This window comes from Astatotilapia calliptera, chromosome 12 (genome assembly GCF_900246225.1).
Source record: "Astatotilapia calliptera chromosome 12, fAstCal1.2, whole genome shotgun sequence".
Classification (NCBI taxonomy): domain Eukaryota; kingdom Metazoa; phylum Chordata; class Actinopteri; order Cichliformes; family Cichlidae; genus Astatotilapia; species Astatotilapia calliptera.
Genome location: NC_039313.1, coordinates 11734149 through 11752052, shown reverse-complemented (window position 1 = coordinate 11752052; position 17904 = coordinate 11734149). Strand labels below are relative to the sequence as shown.

Genomic DNA, 17904 nt, shown 5'->3' with positions numbered 1-17904 from the left:
CAGAAGCTGCTGACGTTTCAAGCTTAACTAAGTTCCCATGTCACTCTGTACACACAGACGCTGTGATTCAGTAGACACGCATGACCTTCAGCTACTCACGTCTCTTATGGTTAACTCAGTCTAATCTATAATTACAGCCCCCTCCCCCCAATCTAATAACAATATATGTCCAGCTTGCTTCCATATATTGTCTTTCCACAATTTCTGGAGAAACAGAAGGAATGAGAAATCGAGAAATACACTGCCGCTGGTGGCTCTGTGTTTGTTGTAAAAGGTCACTTGTAATATTCTCTGCCAAATCAGCCTCAACAATTTCTCTGGCAAGCTTTTTTAGCGTTGCGCCGGAGTGTGTGTGTGTGTGTGTGTGTGTGTGTGTGTGTGTGTGTGTGTGTGTGTGTGTGTGTGTGTGACCTTTTTAGTGGGCAGATGATAACCGTTTCCGCCGAGACAGGAATAGAAAACAAAATGACCTGTTTAGAAACCAGAAAGGGCGGCGTAAGCAGTTTGCAGCCTTGGCAAGCTACGGACCTCTTTGTCGAGAGCAAGGGAAGCAAGGAAGAAGAGTATGGGATAGATAGAAGCAGCGATAGAGAAGAAAAATGACTATGTATTTGTGAACTGTTGGGTAAGTGTGTGTATTGTAATCTTCTTTGACCTCAGCTTCTGGTCAGCGCAGCGCAGCCTGTCCTCTGTGTGCATGTGTGTGTTTCTCTGAGCTTAAGCCATAGAGAGTGTCCTGAGGCATGCTGGGGAAGACAAGCCTACCCACGGTGGGATGATAGTGACCTCTCACCCACATCTGATTTTCTGCCATGCTCTGCCAATTGCACTGTAACCAAACTGGACTGGACTCCAGTTCACAGTGATCAACGCGCTAAGGAGGCCCAAACTAGCACTTTTTAAACAATGAACAATGGCTCAAAATAGTTCTAAGAAACGAGACTGCTGAGTGACTGAATAACAAAATTGAATTACTTAACTCACAATGCTGAGAAAAGACAACTTTCAGATTGTCTAGGGGCAGAATTAAAATTAGTATGTCTTATGAAATATACAAAATCAGGAGGTAAGCATTGCCCAAGGAAGAGCTCTTAGCACATGAAAAAGTTTGTGCTGCAAAATACGACTTAAAAAACGGCAGCCGTACTCTGGTTTTGTGAAAAATTCTCACATTCCCAGCTCAGGGCTGTGTGCTAATTTATTTTTCCTCTCTTCAGAACAAAAGCGCAAGCTTTAGAAATCAGGACAGGGGAAAGCGGTGCTGTAAATGGGCTGAAGATCGGTCTTGAGGGTCATTATAACGCTTCTTTAAAATGAGTACAGCTGAAGGATAAAGGATGACGGGGGAAGCAAACCACTACTGTGAAACGTGTTGCTGCGGAAATGTCTTTTTTTCCACCCTCCATGACAGTTTTGAGATTTTCCCAGTTGCTTTGGCAGCCCTCAGCAGGACACCAGAATGGCATACAAGTGATATTAGTTAGATTGATACACTCTCGGGCTGCTTTTTGAGGGCTATTTTATTATGACTCACACTTCAACGCTTTTTAAGTGCTGCCTATAGTTTTTGATTGTCTTGACATTTTGACACATTTCCTCTGCTAGAGTTTTACCTCCAACTGGGAACCAAGACTTCCTAAGTTTTTTTTCAAGTACATTGTTTTGTTTGACACCGCACACCACTTTGCTTTGACCCCCTCTTGACCTTTCATCTCATTCCTGACCTTAGATTGACACCTTGGAGGCTCAGGGAGAGGAGATCAGTGGAATGGCGCGCTGTCCGTATGATGCCAAGCACGCCAACGTTGCCCTCTTTGCTGGTAAGATTAAACATTTCTGCGCATGCTAAACTGAAAGCGATCTGTAATGCATTTAACATCACTGTGATTTTTAAACTTCAGTCACTGTCCTTTGGGTTAAAATGAAAGAAACCCAAATTTCCATAAGGTTAAAATAGTTTATGTGATATTTCTACTCTTCATTCAATGCCATGAGGCAAAAACATTAATCCCAATTTTCTCCTATCTGCAGTTACTTAACACTGGGAACAGTTTGAGCTAGATGGGAAAGTTGAGTGTATTTGAGTGAGGGATTAGTTGCGGTTGTATTTAATATTCTTCTTAATACCCTGCGGTTTACTCTAATGGCAATACTCTGACATGTCAAAAAAGAAAGCCAATCTATGTTACATGCACTAGAGCAAGTCATTCGATTTGGCGCTACATTGCTCTTCTTATTGGAGCCTTTTGGAAACACTTTAATAGTACTGTGGTAACAGATTCATCTGTCTACGCCTTCTATTTTCTGTGATTCTCTTTGTCTCTCATTCACTTCCATTCAAAATGCTCAAGATTAACATAAGTCACACATGGATGTGACCAGAATGAGTCATCTTTCCGTCGGCGTGGTGAGATTCTTCTGGTGCAATGAACCCACGGGCTGCTAAAGACATCCAGTCCCTATACACATTTGCTGTGAAGCGATTTATGGCAGTATTGATGATCTGTCCCTGCCGGTTTAAAGTAGAGGACAAGAGTAAATGCCTAGCTTGACCAGTTAATGTGTAGCAGAGCTGCTTGGAAGAAGCTGGAAGCACTGAGTAATCAACAGGGTTCCTCTGACTGCTATCCTTTCAATTATGTAGTTTGAGTTTCCACTGTGGTTATAGCTGAGGCAGGCTGAGGTCATGCTAGCGGTGGATTGTGTTTGTGAAGAATGTGTGTGTATGTATGTGCATGTAAGCGTGCGACTTTGGCTTTCTGTGGTGCTCGAAGACTGTATGCGAGTGCAGGGCTACAGTGTTTGTGCTTTTGGAGAGTGTTTGCAAGATTGGCCAATTACAAATGTTTAAGTGCGTACAGCCTGTTTGTTGTCCATCAAAGAGTGCCTTCTGGTTGTGTGATTCATTCATTTTCCAGGTCTGAATCATCTGAAACATGTTTGTGTATCTCACCACAGGGAGCAGGAATCTCTGGGTGGCTTCATGCATTTCTGTCTTGATTAACTTTACTCTCTTCACCTTTTTTTCTTTTCCTTTATGTCTCTCTGTGTCTTTCGCTTTTTGTCCATCCTCCTCCCTCTTCGTCTACATCTTTCCTCCTTATTGCTCTTTCTCCCTCTGTGTTCGCTCACCAGATGGCAAGCTGTACTCGGCCACCGTTACAGACTTTCTAGCGATCGATGCGGTCATCTATCGTAGCCTTGGAGACAGCCCGACTCTGCGCACTGTCAAACATGACTCCAAATGGCTGAAAGGTGAGTGGGGGACACAAACACAGTCCCTGTGGTCGGAAAGTGCCAGGCTGATTGACAAGTTAGAAAAAAAACCTAAGGTTCGGACATGCATGCTTGGCCACGTGTTTGTATTTTATGATTCATGTGCAAACATGTGTTTGTCCCTCTGTGTATGAATGACGGTATGAAGAGCTGGAGCATTTATGCTACATGCTCTGTTTGATGCAGTCATGTTGCCAGCCTGCACAAGTAGTGTTGAAATTACTCTGCCCTGGGGAGAAACAAGCACAAGTCCAGTCTGTCAAAACTCAATAGAGAAATCCGCCTTTTCTCGCATGTGAATTGTTTTGCTAATATGATGGATGATAGTTTGAGGCTCTCAAGGCTCGCAGTCGCTACCTTTCTGCATAATATGACAGATATTCTGGCGGTTTACTGTGAAATATGGTGTCAGAACTGTTTTGTCACAGCAAAAATGCTTCTTTGACTCATAATAGTTTTTCTTTTTCCCTTCGCAGAGCCCTACTTCGTCCAGGCAGTCAATTATGGAGACTTCATTTATTTCTTCTTTAGGGAAATTGCTATGGAATACAATACAATGGGAAAGGTAAGCACATACACTATTGTTTTAAACTCTAATCAGAGGTGACTTCCTATTTACAGGGAGAATCAGGAAGCGCCCGAGGAAACTAACAGGATATGGGTAACGCATAACGGGAAGGAGGCTTTTAGGAGCAGTAAAGTGGACAAACCCTTTTCCAGCAACAGATAAACACTAGGCAGGAAACGGCACCTAAAATAGGTTCAAAAAGAAAATATATGGATGTCTTGAGATCCCATTTTGAAGTCTAAATATATTACTTGAATTGCACGTCCGCATCCATCCTGCATTGCTCCCATTTGGCCTACCCTCTCAGTGTTTCCCATGAGAAAAACCGCCCAAGTGTCTCTTAGAAGTGAGACAAAGTATCAGAAGAAGACGGGAAAAAAACCCAAGCTTTTCTCAGGTATTACACCATAGGGACAGAAACGTTTCTATTAATCTCTTCATTCCAGGTTTGGGCCCTGTCCTGCAAAAGTTTAATTGGACACCAGGTAGAAGAAAATACGTTATGCAAATGAATCATTCTTTTTATATTGTGCAGAATAAATGAAAGAAAACACATAAGAGAGAGTGAGAAAGACCGAGGGGACGAGATGAGAACAGAGCGGAGGTAACATAGAAATAATGGATTCACTGCCAGAAGTGACAGCCATGTGTTATTGCAGAGCATGAATACAGATCAGGCCTCTCAATCTGCCGGGTGTTTTGAAAGCAGTGTCAGTATAATTATGTATGTGGTGGTAGAACTGATGGCGCAGAGAGCAATTTAACATTTAGTGAATTGATATCTCTTTATTATTACGAAAAAGACTGGCCTACCCTGACAATGTAAACAGTCGTCTGTGCTTTATGGCAAACTGATAAATCCGCTGTGGCAAGTTGTTTGCTTTAGATTTAATGTCGGGTTGTTACATTGTTATCTAGAAAATACAAAAGGATAAACCTTTCAGTGCACAAGTGAATTAAAAAGCCTCCACTAAGGCGTTTGTTTGGCGAAGCGATGTGCATATTTGGACCATTTATGTATATGCGTGTATTGAGTTGCGTCCAAGTCGCTCACAGATTAGCGAGTGCAGAAATGTGACCCACTGATACACTGTGTAATCTCAGTAATCTAAAATTTCACACTGAACGGGCCTGTGCAGGTTCTAGAGTCTTAGCTGGAATTGCTGCATTGCTTAATTCATATTTGTGCATGGTTCAATGGGAAAGCGGAGGGTCGTGGTGTGTTTGCAAGAGTGAGGGTGTGTGTGTGGTTGTCTGTGGGTGTGTGAGTAGGGATCTGTTTTAAATGCATGGTTGTTCCCATTCACACCATCAATTTCAGTTCAGGGCAAGATTTATAGCTGTTAAGTATAGTGTCACAACAACTAATTACAATTCTGGCTACGTGAACTTACGACAGAGTTGTAATTACAGAGCTCGGGCCTATTTGAAGCCGTATACTTTAAACTTTCTGTTGCCAGGTGCTGACTGTTTAACAGCATATCAAATGCACCACTTTTCTTCTGTCTTTAATTTGCTATAACGTGACGAAACCCTAGATTAACACATTGTGGTGTACCTACAATTTCTCCCATTCAAAAAGGCCTTATAGCAATAAGATTATCGATGTGAAATGTGTGACTGTAGAAATCTCAAGGTGAAATCTTAAGCTTCTTAAATATAACCCACGTTTGACTTCTTCAGGTGGTGTTTCCACGGGTGGCGAGGGTTTGTAAGAACGACCGAGGCGGATCGCCGCGTGTTCTGGAGAAGCAGTGGACCTCGTTTTTAAAGTCTCGCCTGAACTGCTCCATCCCTGGCGACTCCCATTTCTACTTCAACATCCTGCAGGCTGTGACCGATGTCATTCACATCAATGGGAGGGATGTAGTGATGGCAACTTTCTCCACGCCTTACAACAGGTAATGACGACAGAAGGTAAAAGTAAACAAGCAGTGAAAAGTGAGCAATAAACTGGTTTTGCTGAGGGTATTTTTTCCAGCGTTTCCCAGCATCTCAGATAAATTCACATGCACCAGCACATGAACTTTCCCTTTATTAAACCGATTATCTTTCTCAGTTTGAAAGACATTTTGAAATTCATCAACACTTTGACAGTCTGACCTTTGTTAACGTTGGTAGCGTGTGTCCCTGCCGTGCCTCTTGGCGGCGTGTAATTTCTAAACCCAGTGGGTCAACATTCACATCTTCTGTCAAAACAGTGTTGTTGCCCTTTTGACATGCAGGTGCTTAATCTTATTTTCCCTCTTATAATTCATATTCTGCACGGCTTTCATGTTCGCAGTCAGTGGGAGTTTTTATCTAAATTGAAAATTACCACAAAGCCATACAGCTTGGCTGATAGCTCACATATTGTAATTTTCCATTTTATGGCTGCTTTTTAGCAGATAAGACAATTGCTTGTGACAACGCAATTGAGCATGGTTAATGGACATTAAAACCCAATGAAGCAGTGCCTCTGAAAATTTCTATAAGCGGGAGTTTTGATCCTAGCATTAATTTTCCATTTCATAGGGGGTGAAGGGAGCACATTCAGACAGTAGGCAGCACTCAGGGTTTTGTGTCATTCGATTGTCTTGCTGAGTTGCTTCACGGCCCAGACTTTTGCTAACCGGCCAGCTAATTCTGTCTCGTTAGCAGCCCGATATAAACAGACATACGACTGTCTAACTTTTTGTACATATTCAATGCAGAGGGTAATTACTGTAATTTAGTAGCTAAGCCAAGAATTAACAGCTTTCTGACCTTGCTCTCAATAATGCTACCCTTGTGTCTGCTGTCTTCCAAATGTCTACATGATGAGTTTAACCCATGATGTAACAGCATGGAAATCCAGCAAGCTGAGAGAGAAAGAGAGGTTTCTTTCTGTAAACAGCCCTTAGTTTTTATTTCTGGACACAAAAAAAGCATAAAAAATAGAAAAGTGACTCAGTAATCTGCTATGCATTGATTTCACACAGACACAAAGAAATCAGTGGCTCCACTGCAATCATAAGATGGGTATTTTTCCCCTTAAAATGAAAAGTGATAATAAGATAATCTGTTGCCCATATTTGGCCCCAAGCGTGGACTGGTGATGAACTTTGATGCCTGGAGGCTTTCGGGGAAAGTCAGTGTTAGAGGTTACTGTACGGGAATGTGTGAACCCGTAAATCACTACATTCAATAACACATAAGTGAATGCACGAAAGCTCTGACATGGTGATCAGTAGAGAACAAAAGAAATAAATGCTTTTATTAATGAAAAAAATTGATCAAATTATGTTAAAAAATAGAGGAAAGTGTAAAGTGTCTTCTTGTATACCTAAGGGAAGTGAGGATAAACAACGCACCTCTTCTTTTTTTTTTTAATCTGGCAGAACCTTCACAACACTCAAAACTTGACTGTATCACCCAGTGTAAACAGGCAACAGCTAAAATAAGCCATCCTCAAGGGATTTAACCCTTCTGAGAAGGGATTGTAAATCCATTTTTCTGTCTCCTGGTGATAGCAAGGTGTTTCTTTGATATGCTCAGTCAAGAGGATTGTTTATTTAGTTGTGTGTGCTTGTGTGTGCCGTCGCAGTATTCCAGGTTCGGCAGTGTGTGCCTATGACATGGCGGAGGTGGCCAACACGTTCACAGGGCGTTTCAAAGAACAGAAATCACCAGACTCCACCTGGACACCTTTTCCTGAAGAGAAGGTTCCCAAGCCAAGGTACAGCAGCAGTTAATTAACCAGCGAGCACACTTGCATACACGCAGGCACGCACAGGATTTAAGGCAGCACACACACCAGTCACAGAGTGTTTCTCTTCCTGTGTTTCTCCTCATTCCTGGCTGTCTCACACGTGCACGCACAGACAAGATATGTAACTATGCAGTCAATTCCTAACACTTGTTATACCACAATGGGATAATAATCACTTATTCTTAACTCATGTTGCCTCATATTTAGTGCATCGCTAATTTCGTCAGAAAACGCTCATGTGTCAAATTGTGTCACACGCAGCACGCACCTACTCATGTAGAGACCACCTTTTTTCACAGTTGCACTCATATCCCATTACCTCACCTTACCGCTGCCACCCACGCCTCACACGCAGCTAATTTAGCTTCAATAAACGAAGCATGACATCATTTTACAGATGGCTGGCTAATTCCACAAATGTACCAACCTGATCAATCTCCCATCTATTGCAAACTAATTAGTGCACTAACAGGATGCTGTCCTTTCCTCCAGAAAAGAGAGAGAGAGAGATTTGCAACAAAGATCTGGGCCGTGATAAATGTGTGTGTGTGTGTGTGTGTGTGTGTGTGTGTGTGTGTGTGTGTGTGTGTGTGTGTGTGTGTGTGTGTGTGTGTGTGTGTCCCATATGGCTGAGGACACAGTTCCTCACCATCAGAGAGCCCGTACTGTATTTTGTGCATTAATCTCCATGCATTGTGTGAATGTGCGTATCTGTGTGAGTTCACGCACTTACCTCAATTAGCATGTAATTACTTGTTTATGTTCAACAAGGTCAGACGCTTCAAAGAGCAGGTACAGCCACCATTGTTTTTGTAGTAACTGATGTGATTGATTTCATTTCCATCCCTTGGTTCTTTCAGACCTTTTATCACTGAGCAAACAGACGGAGAGTTGTAACAAAGCCACCTAGGTCTGGCTCCGCAGCAGACTGTTACTCCATGTGTTAGACACTCATACTGAATCATTTACAGATTTTCGTATTTAAGAGATGTCTGCTTTCGTTCTGCTGCCCATATGCGCCCGGACGTAAATGCAGTAACAGAAATGTTAGAATTCTAGCACAAACTATTATTCTCTTCTTTTACAGTGAAGCAGTAATACTTGTGAGAATAGCTTAACATTAGAATCAGCTGACATGTTTTCTATGGTGTTCCCTAAAGTCCTGTAAGTTGATGTTTATATCTGGTGTGTTCAAGTTATTATCTTGCGCACCCGAGATAATTTGCTATAAACGACTTCAGATGCACACAGCCGCCATATAATACAGAAAATTCTGCTAATCATGTTCAGCCCACAAGGTAATTTGTTGTAAATTCACATGCGTGTCTAATGGCTTTAGATGCACACAGCTGCCATATAATGGAGATCACTTGTCTAATCAAATTTTTGTTTTGCACCAGAATGCCATACAGTGAAGTTTTTGCATGTAAACGTGGGGATTTCATTAGCACGAATGAATTTCTATTTCATACAAATCAGCAAAGGTTTCACTGCATCATTCTGTCAATAAAATTCTAATTAAATAAATTAAAAATAACATGTGCATATATACATAGTAAGGTTTGTATATTTTTATAACAGACTATAGGGTTTGGTCTTTTCATGTCACACATTTAGTGGCCAGATGGCTAATATTTCTGGGATCTGTTGTGGATTATATGCTATGGCAGGGTATCAAAGACCAAGCAGTAAAGGGTTTTAAAGGCTCTCAGAGGTGAGATGGCTGCAAAGGGGATATGCTATCAAAAGAAGCTTCTCTTTTACAAGAAGCTCACCAACTCCCCGTAAAAGGATCAGATAGATACAATGCTTCAGTGCTTTAGCCTGAAGCCACAGAAAAGGAGACATCTTGCGCCCTCCTATGTGACCAAAAGCCTCTTGGAATGAGAGTTTAGTCATTTAAAGCAGCACTTTCATTGATTTTAAGAAAGTAGAACTTTCTTTCCTCCGTTGAAGCTCTTACCATGAAAAATGGCTCATTCCTACTGCGGTCAAAGTGGTGGTTTTTCATTTGTGCTTTTTTCCATATTCTATTCACTATTTTTTTCCCTCTGCCATTATCGCTCCTCTTCATTACCTTGCTCTTCCGCCACTCCATTTGTAGGCCTGGCAACTGTGCTGGTACTCCACCGATGGAGAGGTATAAGGTATCCAATGAGTTCCCCGATGACACACTCAACTTCATCAAGATGCATCCTCTGATGGACGAGGCCGTACCCTCCATTGCTAACAGGCCCTGGTTTCTCAAGACCATGGTTCGGTAAGTATCGCACACTCCAGAGGCCATCATCATCATCAAGGCTACAAGCCTCTTCAGCCCAGGACAATAATTACATGAAGTGCTGCTGTGAGAATCAGGCTCATTAAAAGAAAGCCTGAAGGTACTCCAGCCACTGACCTATTTTCATTGTAGTAGAGGAAACACCTATCTATACTAGCTTTCTCTCTGAGTGACAGCGTGGTGATGTCATGAAGACAACGCAAACAGTTTGAATCCTTAGTGATGCTTATCTTCATGCTGAAACGTGTCATTTACACGAGAACAATGAGTTCAGCTCTTTGTCAGTTGTTTAAAATCCTCTTGGGAGATTTCACAGGGAAAAAACAAAAAAAACCTGATTTTTTTTTTTGTTCAGTGGTGACTTTTCCTTTGAGTTTCTGTAGTTGAGCCCATTTCTCAAAAGCCAGTGCACTGTGGCTGATGCCGTTTGATCATAAAGGTCTGTCTGGCTTTTACTTGCACTACACACAGACATTTCAGCCTCTGGGGGGAATGCGACAGCACACCGCCATCCCATCGGCAGGGCAAAAGTAGCTGACAGAGCATTTGGTAAAAAGTAAAAGATCTAGTTTTTCATTTGGACTTGGATATGGATTACAGCTGCTCAAGATTTAAAGTTGGGCTTGCCAGATCCTTGACAGGCCTCAGTGGTGGTAATATCACTTTAAAGATAGCTACATAAAGAATTCTTCATACGTTTTACAAGTTATTTGCATCATATCACATCTTGCTGCTCCTTTGCCGAGGTCTGACCTACATACTGCAGTGGCTTAGTCAGAATATGAACAGCTTTCATCAAGGTTATCCCTACAACTCTGTGTTCATTAGTGTGCTTTATCACAAGAATACATTATGAGTGACACGCTTTTTTTTCTTTATCTTTACATAATCAGCAATCAGACGATTTGATTTGATTTGAAATGTCATCACAGCGAGCACAGCGAGCTTGTAGGGAAGTCAGAGGCGGTTCTTGAAAGTATTATGTAGGCCCAAAAAGCAGCATGAAAGCATATGCGGTGGAAGAGGAGTGAGGCTTCTTATGATATCTGTCAGGGTTTCAATGTGGAATACTGTTCTTCAGCTGAAGTCAATTGGAAATGAAATCGGTAATAGGATTTGATCCTTGTTACACCCCAGAGGGGACACCTCAATACACAGAAAGAAGTTCAAATTTGAAAAATCTTTTCCATCTTGAGACCGCTTGAGACTTGCTGTGCAGTGGCACAGACCTCAGCTGTCTGGGCACAATGAATCACCAAGACGTGTGAGACAGTGAAGAATCCCCTTCTTGTGATTTTTATTATCATGAGTAGGAAAGACAGTGAACGTCTTATTCTTTGAGATTGTATTATTTAACTGGGATCAGCCTAATTGAAATGGTTATTGGAGCATCTGTTATGAATGAATAGATCAAAATCAAATTAAATCTTCAGACCGGTAGTAATGTTGACTAGATAAAGCTGGAGGCACAGAGCATTTCAAAGGATATACTGTATAAAGAAAACAAAAACAGTGAATGGGATAAGAGGATGTGGCTTTGTTTATTATTTTTTTAATGGGCTCATGGTGTAAAACTGTACTCGAGTAGGGTTAAGTTTAGTCTCATTACCCCCAAATAAATATGATCTGATGACAAACTTTTTCACCTAGACAGTATCTAGTAAACATTAACGAGGACAAAACAAACTTCCAAGATTTCTGAATACACTCTCATCTTTAGATCACATATACTTCAATTAAAAATAATTGGTGATTATTGGTGTTCACATAGGCAGCATGCCTTTGTGATTACTTAAACAGTATCTTAGTTAGATATTTGCATCAGTCGGTAAGAGTAAGCAGCCTCAGGAGGTATTTCTAAAACCCGTTCACCCACAAGGATAACAGGGCGCCGGTCCAGATCTCACTGACTGGCAGGTGTCTAATTTTCCAACCTTAAAGTGTTTGGTATGCTTCTGAGTTTTATGCACATCCAACTGGTGCTAAGCCAAACTGTGCGATCAGCAGCTGTCAATTAGAAATTGAAAGTAGAGCTTGTTATCTTTTGCTTGAGCAACTTCTTTGCAGTGTTTTTACTTGAGGAACCACCTGACAGGCCCTATGGCAATCTGATTGTGAGCTTGTAATCAAATGACAATCAGTTAGTGAGATTAATGTGCGCCCCCTGCTGTTCTTTAGTCTATTTTAGACCTCTGACATGCGTGGTGGAAGGTACGTTAATTGATTGGCTGATTAGGTAATTATTATCTGGAAAATGATATCCTCCTGTTTTTTTTATTCTATTTTGTTCTTTGGCTAACTTTTTCCAGTGGCCCAGATGTGGAAGAAAAAGTTGAAAACAGTTGCATTAGGTCCCTGCTGTTGGTGTTGCTTTTCTAGTGAGCAAACATTTTCCTCTGCTTGCAGGCTAACAGACTAATTAATTGACTGATTGGTTATTTTTACCTGCTGCTCCTTTTTCAGGTATCGTCTGACGCGCATTGTGGTGGACAATGAGGCAGGGCCGTATAAAAACCACACAGTAGTATTTCTGGGGTCTGAGAAAGGCATCATCCTCAAATTCTTGGCCAAGATGAACAACGGCTTCCTCAACGAGAGCCTGTTTCTTGAGGAGCTCAGTGTCTACAACCCTGACAAGTATGTAAAACCGAGCATACGTGTATATGCAATGGACAGAAATAGAGAAACACATGGATACAGTTGCTATAAACACAGAAAGTACAGTTATTGCATGCGTGTGTGCTCTGTAGAGAGTGAATGTGTTTAATTTTGCTTGTTTCCACCATCTATCGGCTCAGCCAACCCACCAACCCACCAGCTCCATCACTACCAGTCCGTTCCCCTGACCCAAGCTATGTTGCGAAGCCAGCCAACCAGATGGCTACTCTATCATTTAAAAGAGTTTTATCAGGTTACACTCTGCCCAGCCACAGCTACTAAATTAAAGACATAGACCCTAAGGCTCTGGATAACGTAGCACTGTGGTTCGCAACCACAGCAGAGCTAAAACCTTGGCTGATTAAAGGAAGCACACGCATAGAAACTCACACTGAGGTCTGTGTGTGTCTCAGAGCCAGCCTGGGATCTCTCGCTAATACATTACACATCTGTTGGTGCATGTATGGATGTAAGTCTGTTTGTGTGTGTGTCTGAGTGTGTGTGTTCATGAACTTGGTACAGAGGGTCGAGCTGGGTATTGTTGTACATCTGAAGTAAAAGTTAATAAGGAAAAATCAGCCACAGTTTCACTCTGCCAAAACAAATATTTGGTTGAGAGGTAATGGATGGAAGCATAAACACAGGAGGGAGAGAGAAGAGTGGTAAAGACCAGAGGGAAGAGATGGGAAGACTAGGGGCTTGTGTTAGGAAGCAGAGAAGAATACGGGAAGGAGACGGAAGGCTTGATGGGAGGGCTTTCAAGGCTCCTACTGTTGATTATCCAACATGCTGCGACCATGTGATGGGCCATATGTCCGGGATGCAGGGCAGGCCCTTGCTTCTACTTCTTCACTTCTACTTGCTGTGTCTCCTTTTGCCTTCTCCCAGTATCGCGTCCCTTTGTTTCCCTTCTCTCCTGTTCTGTGTATCTCTGGCTGGGACCGAGCATTCGTGGGCTGATGGCCATCTGGCTTTAGCCGCATACGGCGTGTGACTTTGCCTGCCTGCTTCCCTGCCTGGCCGGCCGGATCAGTGTAGGCCTGATTGCTGTGCATTACCCGGTGTAGATGAACTGTAAGCCCCAATTTAGAGCGTTAATACAGGACCAAAGCTCTGCGAAGGAAAGATTAAATCCCAGGAGTTGGATGGTAGAATAGACAGAGGAACAGAGGGAGCGAGAGAGAAGGGATAGAGTGATGCTTGACACGCCCCAGAGGGATTACAGTGCACTCCTATGGGGCTGTTGAGACAAAGAAGACTAGCTGAGATAGAGGAATGTTGGAGTTGGGGGGCTTTGAGTTAGTGTTAGAGGATTCTCCAGTTAAGTGCAGTGTTATGCTCACAGTGCCCATCTGTCTGTTTATCTGTTGTATCTGTATCACCCTTTTCTTTATCTCTCTTTATCTCCCGCTCTGTTTGTGACCTCATGTTCCCAAGTCCAGCATTATCTCTGTCCTCCCTGACCTCACAGTTTGTCTCTCTGCCACATCCTAATCTTCCCCTTTCTTTCATTAAATAAGCTAAATCTCATTTTACGATGCCCAACTTTTCTCTACTCTGTCTTTAAACTACCATATAGTTAAGGGCGATATACCCTAGATCAGCTTTGCTAATGTTCCTCATTTATCTTATGCTGGCCCTTTAGTTCATTCCATGAAATGAAACAAAGAGTTTTAGCTGCTCCGAGTCTGCTCCTTAAACCAACTTTTTCTGCTTGCCTACCCCTTGCAAACAGGAGAGTTAAAGAGCAGGTAATTTCTTGCGATCACAGTCAGAACTGTGCTTGATAAGACCTGATTACAGATATCCACTCTCTTTGGCACCATGTGGATCCAAGACCCAATGAAACTGTGAAATTTATTTGAAATTGTGCCTGTATTTTTTGAGCATTTGAGCACCATTTTAACAGCATCTACTGAAAAGCACAATAAATCAGCTGAAAAAGAAAATACAAAGTAATCAGTTTTTGTCTTCTTTTCCTCCTCTAGGTGCAGCATAGATGGAGTAGAAGATAAGCGCATCGTAGGTATACAGATAGACAGCAAGAGTCACGCTCTGTGGGTCGCCTTCACCTCCTGTGTGGTTAAAGTGCCGCTCTCTCGGTGTGAAAGGCACGGGCGGTGCAAGAAGTAAGTTTGCTACTCTATTAAATCATCATTCCTACTCAAGTGGTTGAGCTATGTGCATTCCTTCTGAAAGAAGAAAACAGTATGTGCAGAATGGGCCTAATGGTGTGTGCAATTCTTCTCCAGGTCCTGTATAGCCTCCAGAGACCCATATTGTGGTTGGGTCCCAGAAGGAGCCTGCAGACAGGTGGTTGGCAACACTAAGTAAGTAATAAAGACAATCGAAGTCAAAGGAGCTGCATGCTTTGGGTATTTGGCTTAGAGCTGGGCGATAGAACGATAACGATATGTATCGCGATATAACTTTTACTCGATAGAGAAATTAAGCTATCGCGATAGACCTCGCAGCTCTTGTCCTCTTAAAAAAAAAAAAAAAAAAAAGTCAGCCGATCCAAATTCAGTAGCGCAGAGCCGAACCAATCACAGCCGCAGCGTCACGTCGCGTGACTTGTTACGTACAGCACAAGTGCCAAGCGTTTGTTTGTTTGGGAAGCAGCCAGCGGGTAATGGAGCTAGCGCATAATGGAGGAAATGAGTGTGCCGACTAGAAAAATCAACCGAGCGTGACCGAAGAGAAAACAGATGATGGTTCCAACGCCGGAGAGATTGTCGAACGGAAGAGCCATAGAAGTTCCGTAGTGTGAAGGTATTTCGGCTATTTCAAGTCTGACAAAAACAGAGTAGCGTGCACTGTAAATTGTGCCGAAAGCAAGTCTGGAAATACAATAAACTGGTGCATGCGCCACGTTATTGTTTCGGTGAAATGAATTTCTACAATACTGTTAATTCTACTCTCTGCAGTGTTTAAATGCTTACATATACACACAGTTACTGTCCCTCCACACATACGACTCTGTTCTGCTTCTATGCCCCAGCTTTGTTTACTTTTTCCCACCGAGGCTTCTAGACTTCTGATTGGCCAACATTTCTGCACGGTTAGGAATCTAGCGCCACCTGCTGCTTTGGCATGTTCATAGCAGCGTTTTCCTTCATTTCTGCTTTTATGTGTGGACGGGATTATTTTTTAAAACGTAAACGGAAAATCTCCGTTTTCAAAAATACCCGTGTGGACGTAGCCTCAGTCTCTGACTGGAAGCGCTAATTCGTCATTCGGCTTTTGTCAGACTAAAGTAACTGTTAAAACTGTTTGAAAAGCTAAGCTATACAACAAGGAGAGATTGAGAATTTCCTTTTAGTTCTCAGTTTATTTGATATTGACAAAAGTTAGTCAGTTTTGTCTGTTCTTCTGTAAAACAAACTAAGATTTATTTTTAGAATTAATACTTTGTTTCTAAGTGGAATTGACAATTTAGTCTGTTTCATTTGTTCTATTTTGAAACTTAAACGCTTTAGCGGCTGCCTTTTGTGTAGTTTGCAATATTTGCCTTTATTTATCTGAAAAAGTCTCATGTTCCTTAAGTACATCTACCCTGTTGAACTTATTATGGGAAATAAATATTTAAATAAAAACAAGCTGCTGATTATTTCACATTTTACTTGTGAGCAACGGCACATTTAAATCTTACAAATATAGTTATTTGGCTTATATCGTGATAGATATCGTTATCGCCTGAAATGAAAAAAACATATCGTGATATGAAAAAATCTCATATCGCCCAGCTCTAATTTTGGCTCCATGAAAATGTATTAAATTGCATTCAATAACTTAGTTGTATACGTTAGTAAGCTGGTTAATATGCTCTGTGGAAATTTAGCACTTTTTTGTTAGCTTTCTGCTGCTCTTCCTTTACCTCCAACTGGAGTTGAGGCTCATGGGTATTGTAGTATTTAGATGCACGTACTATGCCCACAACATCATCTCATAATACATTTATCTCTAACAGTGTATTTTTTCATTTAAACTGTTACTGTGGACTGCTTTGGAATTGGCTGAATCGAACTAGTAAAACAGCATTTCGCCTTTTTGTCATACCTGGTGCCAGTCCCTCTCCCTGCTTGTCATATCTGTGATCTTTCTAATTTTATGGTTTGTAACTGCAATTTCCTTCAGCTGAAGGGGCTATTGGAAGGATGAATGGAAGGAAAGTGTTGTTTGCAGCGGGCTCGGGGTTTGGTACGCAGCGCTCAGGAAAGCTGGATGGTCGCAGTAACTATAATTTGTGGCTGTAGTCATGACACAGAACCACTTTATGCTTTCTGAACAAACAGCATATGGAGTTTTGTGGTGGGAAAAAACATTTTGCAGATGAAGTCATAACAAAAGGCGCGGTGCTCCACTGGCTATTTGACGATGAATGAATTTGATCCCCCTGCTGCAAAATGATTGGTCTGGCATGCCAATACACCAAAGGCACACGTTCCCGCTTGCACACACAAAACTTAGGGGAAAAACCCCCACACACTCACACACGCAAGCACACTGCCCATCCTATTATTACTCTGCAAAGCCAAAGCAGTGGACTGTTCTGATTGAGTTTCCACAGCAGGAGGAGCAGGAGCTGACACAAAGGCATTAGGAGGGCAGATGACCTCGCTCCTTTACTGTACAATATTTTTAAGTGAGAGAGGGACGGGATTAGATCTGATAGGAACTGCAGGTCTGTGGTGAGCCATTCAAAACATTTGCCAGGCTGGACAGAAGGATGGATAAAATAAGGGAGGGGAGAGTCGGTGACATTTTGTTGTTTGCTTACACAAATGGATCCCTGCAGAGAAGACAATTTCATTCTGCTTTTCTCACTTTCCGTTCTCCTCATTAAAATTAAAAAACAAAACCCTGCTTTCTTGACTGCCTACCTAATCAGCTACTCGTTACTTGCGTATATCCATCCATGTCTGTGTTTCTATTTTTACCCGTCTTTCTTTTTCTATCTTTCCTCTGACATATTCTTTCTCTCTTGTAACCCTCCCCTCCTTTCTTCTTCCATCTGGCCCTGATGCTAGTGTGCCAGCTTTCCCATGTGAAGTTATGCCTCTTATACCCGCTGCCTATAAACAGCTTGCACTCTGGTTTCCTGCAATATGGCCCCTAGTTGCCCAGTGTTCATACATTTAATTGCATATGATCCTGGATGGTACTAATTTTGTAAACAAAAAACCCAGTTATGTTGTTATGAGCATCGACCATTGTCTAAAACACTGCAGTGAGTTTTCTCTGGATTAAACTGAGTGAATGTGCTCTTGTGAGCCCCCTGATCCTTTGTAAATCAAAGCCATGAATCAAAATGAATGGGTGACTTTGAGGGAACATTATGCTTACTCTCTTTACACTGTACACCCAGTATATGAAATCCCTGGCCGCCCA

General features: G+C 42.0%; 1 protein-coding gene across 3 annotated transcripts in view; it reads left to right on the top strand.

Moving 5' to 3' along the window:
- sema6a (sema domain, transmembrane domain (TM), and cytoplasmic domain, (semaphorin) 6A) overlaps window positions 1–17904 on the top strand; it is a 100667-nt gene that overhangs the window by 63779 nt on the left and 18984 nt on the right. For all 3 annotated transcript variants that reach the window (XM_026188315.1, XM_026188314.1, XM_026188312.1), the window contains exons 7-15: window positions 1730–1820; window positions 3136–3255; window positions 3753–3841; window positions 5528–5745; window positions 7410–7541; window positions 9679–9834; window positions 12319–12492; window positions 14502–14642; window positions 14766–14843. In XM_026188315.1, coding sequence (XP_026044100.1) covers window positions 1730–1820; window positions 3136–3255; window positions 3753–3841; window positions 5528–5745; window positions 7410–7541; window positions 9679–9834; window positions 12319–12492; window positions 14502–14642; window positions 14766–14843 — 1199 coding nt within the window. The remainder of the gene's footprint in view (window positions 1–1729; window positions 1821–3135; window positions 3256–3752; window positions 3842–5527; window positions 5746–7409; window positions 7542–9678; window positions 9835–12318; window positions 12493–14501; window positions 14643–14765; window positions 14844–17904) is intronic.